This window comes from Abramis brama (assembly GCF_963993115.1).
Source record: "Abramis brama genome assembly, chromosome: 12".
NCBI lineage: Eukaryota > Metazoa > Chordata > Actinopteri > Cypriniformes > Leuciscidae > Abramis > Abramis brama.
The window spans coordinates 35,036,154-35,049,982 of NC_139974.1; the positions used below are offsets into that span (position 1 = coordinate 35,036,154).

The 13,829-nt window shown below is 36.8% G+C and overlaps 1 protein-coding gene across 4 annotated transcripts in view; it reads right to left on the minus strand.

The window, feature by feature from the left end:
* Positions 1-614: 614 nt before the first annotated feature.
* The window catches only part of col16a1 (collagen, type XVI, alpha 1), a 76,837-nt gene continuing 63,622 nt past the window's right edge, over positions 615-13,829 (minus strand). For all 4 annotated transcript variants that reach the window (XM_084130683.1, XM_084130681.1, XM_084130682.1 and 1 more), the window contains 22 exons: positions 13,755-13,808; positions 13,595-13,648; positions 13,415-13,468; positions 12,102-12,146; positions 11,698-11,751; positions 11,334-11,369; positions 10,983-11,045; positions 10,639-10,710; positions 10,457-10,510; positions 10,296-10,340; positions 10,037-10,081; positions 9,527-9,580; positions 8,991-9,044; positions 8,357-8,407; positions 8,177-8,266; positions 8,047-8,082; positions 5,392-5,436; positions 3,687-3,890; positions 3,157-3,220; positions 2,857-3,033; positions 2,689-2,766; positions 615-2,594 (listed from right to left, as the gene is read on the minus strand). In XM_084130683.1, coding sequence (XP_083986809.1) covers positions 2,395-2,594; positions 2,689-2,766; positions 2,857-3,033; positions 3,157-3,220; positions 3,687-3,890; positions 5,392-5,436; positions 8,047-8,082; positions 8,177-8,266; positions 8,357-8,407; positions 8,991-9,044; positions 9,527-9,580; positions 10,037-10,081; positions 10,296-10,340; positions 10,457-10,510; positions 10,639-10,710; positions 10,983-11,045; positions 11,334-11,369; positions 11,698-11,751; positions 12,102-12,146; positions 13,415-13,468; positions 13,595-13,648; positions 13,755-13,808 — 1,629 coding nt within the window. In that variant the 3' untranslated portion in view covers positions 615-2,394. The remainder of the gene's footprint in view (positions 2,595-2,688; positions 2,767-2,856; positions 3,034-3,156; positions 3,221-3,686; positions 3,891-5,391; positions 5,437-8,046; positions 8,083-8,176; positions 8,267-8,356; positions 8,408-8,990; positions 9,045-9,526; positions 9,581-10,036; positions 10,082-10,295; positions 10,341-10,456; positions 10,511-10,638; positions 10,711-10,982; positions 11,046-11,333; positions 11,370-11,697; positions 11,752-12,101; positions 12,147-13,414; positions 13,469-13,594; positions 13,649-13,754; positions 13,809-13,829) is intronic.

Below are 13,829 nucleotides of genomic sequence, written 5' to 3' on the forward strand. Positions count from 1 at the left end.
ATCAACCCGAATCAACGCACAGAACTGCTGCTCACTTGATTTTTTCTCTTTTCCGGACCATTCTCTGTAAACCCTAGAGATGATTGTGTGTGAATACCCCAGTAGATCAGCAGTTTCTGAAATACTCAGACAAGCCCGTCTGACAACAACAACCATGTCATGCTCAAAGTCACTTAAATCACCTTTCTTCCCCATTCTGATGCTCAGTTTGAACTTCAGCAGATCGTCTTGACCAAGTCTACATGCCTAAAAGCATTGAGTTGCTGCCGTGTAATTGGCTGATTAGATATTTGCGTTAACAAGCATGGTGTAAGTGCATAGTGTATATAGCGTAATTTGGGACACACCTCATGTTTCTCATGTCACATATTCTTGAAATACTCGCCTCTTTTTAGTAAAAGCAATCTTATTTCTACTTCCAAATTCAAGTCCTCATTGTATGTTACATATAAAGTGTTAAAAACTAGTTACCCTTGAGCCCAAGTATTTCAAGACATTTCATTCATCCTTTGTGAATCCAAAACTGTCGCTATAGCTTCAAACTGAAGATAGATATATAAATAAGTTGTTTTGTGATTGACTAACCTGCGAATGAACGAGTTCATAGACTGTAACTGCTTTCAAAACTTTTATTGCTTCTCTTTAAGTTTCTTTAAAAAAAATGTGCACACAAATAACTTTACTTACAAATAGCACTATGATGAGTTGCATGATGAAGGGGGAGATTTTTCTTAAAGCTTGGGATAAATAAACGGTTGAAAGGCTGAATGCTCATTACATTCACTTCATGAAAACAGCGTAATTTAAAAATTGTCAATGGCTCTGCTAAAAACTTTTCAACTATCCTCTCATTATAGATACAGAATCTTTCTCGCTATCTTCACACACATTCACACGCATACAGTCCGAGGGAGTGATAAAGTGCAGTGTAAAAGCATCAGACTGGCTGACGCAGCAGAGAATCAGAGATGCCGTTTGCTTTAGAGATGACTGAACTGTGAAGGCTGGGGATCTGGCGTTTTTTAGGACGACTAGCAAAGCATATTTAAGATTATGAGGGAAGAGGGGTGCAATATATATTTAAGAGTGTTCTAGGAGCACATGATGGTTCTGCTGCAAGTGGTACAGTATATCAAAGTAAATTCAAGTTTAAGAGTCCAGAGTGGTGTTGGAGGAGATGTCATCACAGGGCTCAAAGAGAGATAGGTGTCACTGAAATACTCTTATAAAAATAAAATCTCTCTCCGTCCGGTGCAACGTCACAAAATTGCTTTTTAACCCAAAATTTGCATATAAAACCTACCTTTACAAAACATCCATTTGTTTAGAGCTTATACAATTATTCCAAAATATCTGAGACGACAATAAAAAGGGCTGCCATGCTGATGTCTTTTTTTTTTTTTTTTACAAGTACAAAAAGCCATTACATATAAATATGAATATGTACAACACGAGCCCTTGGGGAAGTTCATTTTGAATAATTAACAGTCAATTAGGGCAATTGTATCTATGCCTCTAATGATAACATCAAACTATTTTTATATTAAATGGCTCACACTATGGAACAAATTATTCACTGGAAACTGGATGGATATTTATGCCACATTGTCTTTGCCAAAGCAGTAATATAGCAAAATTAGCAGCTGCCAAAACGACCCCCTTACAAAAATATTATTAAAGGAATATTCCAGATTCAACACAAGCCTTATTAACAGCATCTGTGGCATGAAGTCGATTTCAACAGAAAATCATTTCATAGCTCATTTTGTTACAAAAAAAGTTGAATGCTTGCCCCGTAAACTTCCATTATAAGTGCAAAACTCTCAACATTTTTTCACAAACTGAGATATAAGTCAAAAAAAATTCCTGCAGTAATCAACAGCATGCCATAGATGATTTTAACTTGTATTTAATTCAGAATATTGCTTAAAGATAATCAAGGGCCTTAAAGACTGATGTGAAGTGTCAAAATAAATGCTCTCGCCGGGGCTAGTAAAGATATGAAAATGTTGAATGATGAATAAATCTGAGCACCAATAATGACTTTAAACACCTTGTATGTCCAGGGAACTAAAAGTCTTCAATTTACTGTAATAATAAATCATAGAAAAACAGTTTATGATGCAAGGGTGGCATTATGGGACAGTTTTCAGGAATTAAGGCACTCAATCTTGGGATGTCTTCACTGGTTCAACAGCAGACAATAACTTACAAATGTCCCCCATTCGTGGTGAACCAGTGTTTTGGCATTGCATCATGTGGAAAGGAAACGCACATTAATCCTTTGGTTCTCCATGGATCTTCTCAGAAGCCTTAGAAGGTACAGGTAGGTAATTGTGAGAATGTCAATCTTGGGGTACCATCCTCTATCTTTTACTTCTCTTAAACCCTCTTCTAGTACATGGGACCTTTGGCAGACATGGGACCCTTGGGATTGTACTCCACAGGCATACTCATACAGTCTGACGGGTGACAACGGCCATCCTTGCCCTTCTGTCCAGAGGGTCCTGGAGGTCCAGGAATCCCAGGGATGCCCTGCTGACCAGAAGAACCTGGTGGTCCCATCTTACCATAACCAGGAGGACCAGGGGCACCTAAGAGGGATGGAAGGAAAGAAAAATAAATTACAGTATGACAGTGGAATACATTTGGCAAAATGACCTCCAATTTTGAAAACCAGAGTCAGACCTGGAGCACCCGGAGGACCACTGTCTCCCATCTCTCCTATACCCTTATCTCCTTTCTCTCCCTTTACACCAGGGGCACCTGGGGACACACGAAAGCATCCATGTGGAAGACTGGGCAAATGGAACATTGGACCGCTGTATGAAACATTAGCACATTAGTTCATCTTACCAGGTGGACCCATGGGTCCCTGCCTTCCTTCACGGCCAATCTGCCCAGAGCGGCCCGGCATCCCCGGCGGCCCTTGGATGCCTGGATTTCCATCTTTCCCTGGGGGTCCTGGTCGGCCAGGGGACGCAACCATCTCCACAGGCATCTGCATTCGTGACATGTAGTAGCCCATGCGCTCTGCGAGAACAAATGAACGTTGAAAACCAACCTAAAACACTTTCTCTGTGAAATAAACTATCTAAAGAAAAAGTCCCAGATATCTCATCATCTAGACATGTCTGGTCACAAAAGTTCTCTCACCGTCAAAGATCTTTATGACCTGCTGTCTGATGAAGGATCTTATTTCATCATAGTTTACAACAGCCTGGAAAAAATAGATACATTTCGAAGTTAAAATACTCATATACTGCATATATACTATTCTGCAAAACAAGATCTATTGTTTCTCAAAGTAGATACTGTTCTCTATGGTACTGCAGGCCGGAGTTTCTGTTAGTTAATAAACTATTCCAGCCAAGGTTATTTTTTCTGTACTAAGGCTTCAAAATTTGAGGAAACAATCAAATTGCGATTTAAAATGTAAAAAAACCTAAAAATAAATAAATATATATATAAATATATATATATATATATAAATACTAAATAAAAATAAGAAATGTATACACTGTAAAATAAAAAAATATTGAATATTTAAGAAAAATTACATAATAATTTTATTTAACATTACAACAGTAAAATGACAAAACTAATATTTATGGCTGTCTTAATTCACTTTCAAATGATAAACCAAGAAACTTTGGATGGGAACATAGCTTCTGAATAAGCCTCACATCATTCCCTGGGATTCCTGGTGATCCGGGGGTACCAGCTTGTCCAGGTGAACCGGGGCTTCCCCTTTCGCCACGGGGTCCGGCAGGTCCTATGATCCCTTCTGGTCCTTTGGAGCCAGAGCTAAAACCAAAGCCTCCTCCTGGTGGGCCGGGACGTCCGCGCTCTCCCGGGGCTCCCCTTTGCCCTGCAGTCCCTGCTTCACCCTGGACAGGGTTAAAGGAGTAGCTGTGATTTACCACACAGGAGACTCTAGGACAATGACCACAGGCTACTCAATGATCCTTGTAATAGCACCGCATAATGGCCTTTATATAGAAACTCAGCACTATACAGTCCACAAAATAAAATGTTCAAGGTCCATCCAATCTACTTTTATGAAAAGGGTGGTGAAAAATACAGTGAACACTATAATTGTGGCCTATCATTTCATTCTGCTTTGCATTATTTTGTGTGAATTCAATTTTCTGCTTCTGAAAAACCCTTTGCTGGTTAAATACTTTTTTTATAACTATTTTTGTAAATTAGCTATTGATTAATCAATGTAGCTTAGTCTACAGATGAGTGAGGGATAGCTTTAATGGCTTGTATTGTAGTGTGCCTTTGCTTTGAAAACATTGAAAATATGTCTCTTTTTTTTTCAAGTGGACAAAAAACCATTTAAAGTACTGTATGTGCTGTGCTGTACTTCTATCCCTTACAGCCTCGCTGTTTTGTTCACATCAAAATAAATACGTGCAGATTCATCAAAAAAATTACTTATGTTAACAAATGTCAACTTATGCATACTGTCCAATCTAAAATGTAGTGTGTATAGTACAACACTAAACAATTTACTGTTGTTATCACCAATTTAAAGGAAATTGCATGTGGATTTATGAAGTGGATTGTAAAGAATAACACAAATGATAATCAGTTTAATGGACTTTTTTTGTGTGGATAATATACTTAATTGCTACTGTTCTTTGGTTATATAAATTCTTGTCTTATCTAATGTCTGGTCTTGACAAATTTCATTGACTATATTTCAATATATTTAATGCAAATAGTTCTACTGGCACCTTAATAGCTTCAATGTAGTTGGCTACTTTTTGCTAATGGCTTGTATTGTAGTTTAGGGTAGGGTAGTTTTAATATATTAATTTACAAGTAGCTTGTGAAGCTACAGTTTCAAGCACTGAGAAGCACTGATTCCTAACACTGATGCTGTGCATGTAGCAGTCTATATAGAGCGAGTCACTTGTTTACACATTTGAGGGCTTCTGGTAATGGGGTGAGGGAAAAGCACTGCTCTCATCTCATTCAAGCCCAAACTTCAAAAACCTGACAATGCTGTCCTGTCACAGTGACAGATGCTCCTGTATGGCTTTATTACAGAGTATAATGGTGTCACTATGTAAGCTGAGAGTGGTGTTCAAACAGGCTACTGTGGCAGATGAGGTAAAAAAAAATAAAAAAATAAATAAAGAGTGATGGTAAAGTCAGGTTAGATAACAGACTCTTGTGATTGCAGATGGAGCCACCTGACAACTTCATTGAACAAATGTAAGCACACAAACTAACTGGATGTTGTTGAGCACACATTGATTGGAGGGGAAAGCCACTCTCTTTTGCCTGAATAAGATGTATCCAAATACATGTTAATAGATGACAGTGTTCAATGATGCAAAGACATTATAACAGAGATGTGAAAGCAATGCACATTACCTTCAGTCCCTGTGGACCAGGTTCTCCAGGCAGACCTGGGGATCCCTGCGGTTACAAATAATTAGAGGAGTGAAACTGGGACAAATAGTACAGAGTTATGCAGTAATAACCATTGTGTCTATGTGCACAAGAACATTCCTAAATCAATCAGAATTTGGCCATATTTCGATTAAGAATGTGTAAATATACGGTAATTGCACTAACCTGATTTTAATCATCCAATTAAGCTTCTAGAAAGTTTAGAATTCTAAATAAGACAGCTGGAATTTGTAATAATAATCCAATTAAGCTTCTAGAACAAGGTTCTTGCAGGTTTCAGTAAGTCAAATTTAAGACCTTTTTAAGACATTTTAAGACCATAAAGATTGAAATTTAAGACCTACACGACGCATTACCAAATAAATATTCAAATCAAAGAATTAATTTTATTTCAATGAATTCAGTAATTGAAAAAGCATTAATTTAATTTACAGATAAATCACATTAGTAACCTTCCACACCCAACAACGCGTGTCAGAGAAAAGAACAGAATAAAAAAATTTTTTTTTATAGAAAATTGTACTTTGCATATTATACTGTAAAAAACACATAATTAGTTGATTTTAGTTGATCATAGTTGATCATGACTAGAGATGAAATGGCATGAACATTTAATTTCATGATTATAGTGACAAAAATGATCATGGTTATCACAGAATCCTGTTCAAAAAGTACAAATACTACACAATGAAATCAATTCACCATGTTTTATGTCGAAAACCAGCAAATAACAAATAAATTTCCATTAAAAATGAATATTTGTGTCTTGCATGTTATATACTAACATGTACAAGTTAAAATAAAGGTTTGACAAAAAAGGTTTTATAAAAAGATAAACCTCACATATTTCAGACTTTAAATATTTTTTATAGTATAATAGTATAATATAGTCCAAAAAGATAAATTACTGACATTTACAATGCACTTTAGCTTATCTTTTATTATTAATAGTAAAATTAGGTCCGATTTTCCCGTGGCGTCTGTCCTTGCTATGCAATCATGCCCTGCGTCTCCACCAGTGTTGCCAGATGTACGATAATTATCGTATTTGTACGATAATTTTGACCTCTGTACGATGTACGATCAATAATGGAAAAAATCCTATAATGTACGATAATTTGACACTTCAAATGATGGTCGTTGTAATCATAGGGTTTCTCATTGATCTAGCTGTTGATTGTACGTCTACCGTGATAAGAACGTATAGAGAGAGGGAGCGAGAGACCCTGCGTGTGTGTGCTAGTGTGCCTCACAACCCCCCAACCCCCCCCCCCCCCCCCCCCCCCCCCCGTTGGAGATTTCTTGACTGTCATTTCTATGCTGTATTGTGTACAGGTTTGACTCGTGTACGATAATTTTCTTCCAAATACGATAATTTTGAGCTTCTGGTACGATACTTTGACATTTCCAATCTGGCAACACTGGTCTCCACAATGACAAAAAAGTTTTAGTGGCTAATGGATTTCCCACCACCGAAAAACGCTTGCTGTAGCTCTGCTACAAGATTTATTTACGGAGAAGAGAACACCACCCGTAGTGTTTGGGTGCACACCCATCATTCCTGTTGACTGAGCTTTCAGACAGCGCCTGGAAAAAACGAGCGTGTCGCTTCTATTACGCTTACCGCGCGCCTACATTTGAACGAACTTGAGCGCGCAAAAGACGCGATATGTGAACGGCCTCTTGGCGAGCGACCTCCAATCAGGCCGTGAGCGACGTGTTGGAGACCCTGCACTAGAGCTCCGCTTTGTAGGCTACGACTCGATACTTTTTTGCTATTTTGTAATAACTTTCTGCGGCCAGCGTTTCTGGAAATAAACGAGGGTAAACCCTTTTTAAGACCTGACTAAATGTAATTTAAGACCGCGGATGAAAATCTGGCCGTTTTTAAGACTTTTTAAGGCCTTAAATTTGAAGTTCAGAATTTTAGACTTTTTAAGACCCCGCGGGAACCCTGTCTAGAAAGTTCCTAGAATTCTGAATAAGGGTCCGTTTTCAACAAAAACTTTTATGAATTTTGGCCTTAACAGCGTTTTGAGGGCCTAAAAAACGCAAACCTTTAAAAAACGGGTTTCAAAGATACCATTATTGTCTCTGTGTAAACTAAAAAAACGTGTCTTATAATTTTTCTTTACAAAGTGACAAATTGACAATGTTGTCATCCGTACGAGAAAAACGCCAAGGGAAAAACTTTTCCGTTTTTAGTACATTGTTTACTGTAAACATAACAAGACAGCTGGCATTAACCTGTGCTAATCGGAAGTAATAATAATCCAATTAAACTTCTATAAAGTTTCTAAAATTCTAAGTTAGACCGCTGGCATTTACCTGTGTTAATCTGAAATCTGTTCCATGTAAACACATTATTAAAAATTCAAAACTGACTATACATTTACATCTCTGCATGTCCAAATAAAAGTAATCCTGGTTTCTATGAGGCAGAGGCATTGGTAAAAAAAAAATCCAACAGTCAAAGAAACATATTTTTACCAACTTGGAGACAGAATCTTTGGAATGATGGCTTAACAATGATGTGCATTTTGAGTAAATTGTGTTTACAAAGTTATATTGTATTTAAAAGATCGTATACTAATGCAAATCAAAGGAGATACTTACGTCTTTACCCGCCGCTCCATCACTTCCTGGTTCACCCTACAGAAAAAAGGGTTTGAAAGAATAATTTAATTAGAGTCTATAAAAACTTTTGGTAAATATTATTGAAAACAAACTAAGTTTAGGTACTGACCATCAGCCCTGGATGACCTGGGACCCCAGGGGGGCCAGGTAATCCACCCTGTCCTCTCTCTCCCGCTTCACCTTTTTCTCCCTTAATGCCCTGGTTAAGAACAAAAAGACACAGTAAAGAATTCAACTCATTAAAAACATCACTGACACATTATCTGTTTTAGAAGACAATTTTTCTCACCAGTCCAGGTGGCCCAACTGGTCCTGGTGGCCCTGAAGATCCAGCAGAACCCTGGAAGTTTCCAGTTACAAGCATTATACCATTACATTCTCAAGTTTTTTTTCTGTACACTAACGTTCAAAAGTTTGAGGTCAGTAAGATTTATTTTTTTAATACTTTAATTAAAGTAATATAGACATTAATACTATAGTGATAATATAGACATTTATAATGTTACCATTTTTTTTTACTTCAAATACATGCTGTTTTTTTTTTTCTTGCTCGTTCTATTCATCAAGTACTCCTGAAAAAAAGTATCCTGGTTTCCACAAAAATATTAAAACTGTTTTCAACATTGATAATAATAAGAAGTGTTTCTTGAGCAAATCTGATTTCTGAAGGATCATATGACACTGAAGACTAGAGTAATGATACTTTGCCATCACAGGAATAAATTACATTTGAAAGTATATTAAAATAGAAAACTTATTTTAATTTGTACAAATATTTAACAATATTATGCTTTTTTACTATATTAAATAAATACCGCCTTGGTGAGTTCTTTCAAAAACATTTAAAAATCTTTTGATTTTTGAACAGTAGTGCATATGTACAAACTAAAGAAAATAGATTATAAAACATTTTAAATACTTACCATATGTCCTGGAGCTCCAGGTGGTCCTTGAGGTCCAGGAGAACCAGGATCACCCTGAAATACAAGTAAAAACATTTTTAATTATCCAGAGGTGTCAGATCACAATTCATAGCACAATGCAAGTAAGTGTTGCATTCTCATGTTTGCCGCCACCATATAATATTATTTCATTATGGACAATTGTCTTCTAATTACTGCCATGATATAGCAAACGCTTAAAGAGAATATTCCTGAACAAATCAGTTATTATAAACACAAGTATAACTCAGTCACTCCCTTGAGTTCTGAGGTTTGTTACTTCCACAGTAACATGACAACACACATTAGGAATGTACACTGGGATCACACACTTGAAATACATTGGCCAAGCATTGGTATCTTTGTTTGCTTTCTTACATAGACTATGTTTCTGGTTTAAGGGTGCAGAAACCTATTTTCAGAGCATTCTTTCATTATCTAAAATCTATAGAGATTTGTAGAGAAATCTATGGCGTATAAAGGTGCAATGGCAAAATATCTAATAGAAAACAGCTTACCTCTAGACCAGCCCTTCCTGTTGCTCCAGCTGGTCCCTGAGGTCCTCTATCTCCCTACAGATAACAATGAAGAAAAGAGAGGGGTGATGCAGCATAAATGACAAAGAAATATGTAAAAAGACAGAATAATATACAGAAATAAAAGCAGCTTTTTGTGCAATTAGAAGTGGCATACAGTAAGGATTTGCAAAAATAATGATAGTTTCCAAGCAGTTTCCTTATAGTCCCACCCCAAACTTACGCCATAGGCTGAGCTCGAACTTGACATGTTGGGCGATTTAAAACGAACAGAACAACATAAAAACTGAAATAATAACACTTTTCAGCTCATATATGGCTAACTTGTGGTTGCCTCTGCTCTTTAAAGAAAGTATTATAACATCAAAAACATTACACACATCAGCTTTAAAGTCAGGATCAATGGAAACTTTCATCTTTTATTCATTTATGCACTAAACTTTTCTAATAGAAAGAAAGACAAGGCTATGAAACACAAGAAAAGGCTCGTACTTTCAGTCCTGGGAGACCTGTGTGCCCTTTGATGCCCTTGAAACCCTGGAATGAAAAAACAGTTACACAGTGAGCCTCTTCCAATCAGAGAAAAGTCAAAACTAAAGCAAGTCAAGCTCCTCCTCGGAGACGCTTAATTAAAGTTGACTTTGTTCTTTGTTTCAGGCTTTGTTCCAACTGTTGATTTTTGTATTCATGCGTCACTGCTTAAATCTATAAAGAACTTGGAAATGAAAACGAAGAAAGAAACGGTTAATACCGGTATTCCCCTGGGTCCAGCAGGGCCAGCTGGTCCTGGTTCACCCTGTGAGATTGTAAGAATAAAACAGATGAAACAACTGTGACAAAAACAACACACACACACACACATACATAATAAATAAATAAATATAAATATATATATATAATTTTTTTACTGACCCTTAAACCTGGTTTTCCATCTTTGCCATCAAGTCCTTCCATTCCAGGTGGTCCCTTTAAACAAACACAAAATGCAAAGCAAAACAAAATCCTTATTTAGTCAAAGTTTTAATGATTACAGAGACATGATAGGCTGAATGTCTGCTTTAACAGGAGTCTATCCGGAGGATTCTGACACTCACAGGCATGCCTGGGCCCCCGGGTGATCCTGGAGGACCTGTGGGTCCCTGTGAGCCCTGAAGTCCAGCACTACCCTAGTGGAGTAGATACATTAAGGTGAGTGCTTGATAGAGAAGCATCTACATTCCACATGTCAAGCCATTTTACATCCAAAGTGCGGTATGTCAGAGTGCTTGTTTGTGAAAGTGACCGTTAGAGATAATGCAGATGAATGTAAATGGTGAGTCATCCATCAAATGTCATTGCTCTTATAAGGATTTATTTCCAACGTGAGCGAGGAATGTCACCCATGTGGTATAATTTCATTCATCAATGCATGTTCAGGCATTATAGAACGGTCACTTGCTTTCTCAGCCTGTGGTCCTGGAGGGCCCGCAGGACCTGCTTTTCCTGGGAAACCTGGAGGACCCTGGAGACATGAAGGCAACAGTAAGAGATCTGGGATTGGTCCATTAGCATATACAAAGAGATTAGGCTTATTTCAGAATTCAGACATCAATATTAATTCTATTTCTATTCTATATTCAAATAAAACAGAATATTGAATGAAAAAATGTTGGCCGAAACTTGACTTAATCCATCAGGAATTGATTGGATTGTGAAAAGTGGGTGTCCCATACCAGAATGCGAGTGGACTCTATATGACAGGTAAGGGAAATAGTGACTAAATGATGAATGATAATGATTTAAATCCCACCTGTTGTCCTGGGAATCCTTGGGATCCTTGGAAGCCCTGAATACAAAAGATGTGAGAACTGTTACTGTGTGCACTGTAATTCGTAAACACAGCAACAAAATGAAGGGGATCCACCTGGGAATTTATTGAGTGGATACACAAAGTTATAAATATTTATTTTCCAAGGAAAAACAGTATATGTTTAGAACATTTCTCAGATCTTGGGCTTGTAAATTTGAAAACGCAAACAGAACAGCTTGCTCTACATATTGTATTATGAATAAATAAGGTATCACGAGAATGTGATATCAAGGGATATGACATATATAGAAACATTTTAAAGAAAGATTTTTGTTGCCAATACATCAGTGACATGCTTTCACACCTGATCTCCCTTTGGTCCCACGGGTCCCAATGTTCCAGCTTCCCCTTTAGGACCCTGCCAGTCAAGAAAACGTATGTTGTTCAACACTACAAATTGTCACAGTTTTTGAGAACAATGTTGAATCTTTGTGAAAAGGAAAGAACAAAAATCAATGTTCTCCTAACAGTTTTTCAAGTTGAAGCTTGTTTGTTTGATCTGAGAGTTATTACTCACAAAGAGAATACAAAAGAGAATCTGGCTTCTAATATATATCGTGCATGATTATCAGCCATCCAAGACAGACATAAAGGTTGGTTTTGAAAAAGCCAATGAAAAAGACAAACCAATGAAGTGCAGTGCTATTGAGGGTCAGAGTATACGAGAAGCAGAAATAATAACAGCATTAAAACTGGATGTTTACTCACTGCTGGGCCAACCGGTCCTTGATAACCTGGAGATCCCGGTGGGCCCTATATAAAACGAGTGCAAAGTTTCAAACACTGTTTATCAAGTCATTCAAATATTTCCTCAGTGTATGTTCCTGTGTGGCCCCCCAAAGGAGAGTCAGAATAAAAGGAGAATAAAAGGTTGAGGTGTTCTGAAAAGTAGGCATTTTTTGTGCATATCATATGCGTTGAAAAGTTCAGGGTCAGTAAGATTTTGTAATTTTTTAAAGAAATTAACACTTGCATTCAACATGGACATATTACGATTAAAATGAAATTAAATACTTTTACATTGTTACAAAAGATTTCTATTTTAAATAAACGCTGTTCTTTTGTACTTTCTATTCATCAAAGAATCCTGAAAAAAATAGAATAAGAAAAAGAAATGTTTCTTGAGCAGCAAATCAGCATATTAAAATGATTTCTGAAGGATCATGTGACACTGATGACTGGTGTATTGATGCTGAAGATTCAGCTTTGCGTCACAAAAATAAATTACTTTATAAATATATTTAAAAGTCCCCCTGTGGTGAAAATCAAGCTTTTAATGTTGTTTATATGTCTATGTTGTGTTTTTAATATGCTTTAAGACAAAGCATGTGTAAATTCATAAGTCAACACCATTGCTGAGTATTTCCTCTTTAAAACTGCAGTGAACCAAAGACAGTCTCAGGTTTGAAATCGCTGGTGTTTCTGATGTCACAAACTACCTTGTAACCAATCTAGTCAACGTGTGATGGTCAACGAGTGGATCTCTGAGCTGGTGTGAGTGAGTGGAGGCGGGGCTAATTTGCATATTCATAGAACCGTGTATACTAAATGAGGCAAGGGTGTAGAGTTACAATCAAGCTATTTTAAGGCATGAAGACATTTTTTCAAGGAATAAACGTTTAAATACTGTATGCAATTTTGGTGATCAAAGATGAATTTAAGGGATGCAATTATTGACTACAGGGGCACTTTAAATAGAAAACTGTAAAAAAAAAAAAAAATTGTAATAATATTTAAAAATATTACGTATTTAAAAATATTATATTTTTAGTGTAGTTTTGATTAAATAATTGCATCCTTGGTGAGGATAAAAAACTTCTTTCAAAAACCATAATAAATCTTACAGACCCAAAACTTTTTAAATATAGATGTATTTATACACATTTAAACAGGAGTTTCAAACATTTCATGACATTTGTGATGCGTGAAACTGCAGTTGACATAAGAAACAGATCCCATTGAAAGTCACTGAATAATCTGGACACTGTAAGTTTAACATTGTTCAAACAGAGCATTCTTACTGATTCTCCTTTATGCCCTGCAGTGCCTGGATTGCCACGCTCTCCTTTAAGTCCCTGGAAAAAAGGATAACGATTTCAACCCGCCAATCAAACATTTAGCAGTTATATCACCTGTCACAAAACATTAAAATATGATGCCTCTGCATCTGGTCCATTGCATAAAATGTATATTTCACTTACAGGGAGTCCAGGTGGTCCCATATTTCCAGGATAGCCAGGATTTCCAGGTGGACCCTTGATAAAACAACAAAACCACTCAATAAAACGGCAAACTGTGCATAGGCGCCTTTTTAGTCTATATTCCAGAATTACTCAGGACATATCCTGTAAGCTGACTCACCTGTTCACCTTTCTGTCCTGCAAGCCCATCTGTCCCTCTCTGACCTTGTTGACCCTATGATTAAAAAAAAAAAAA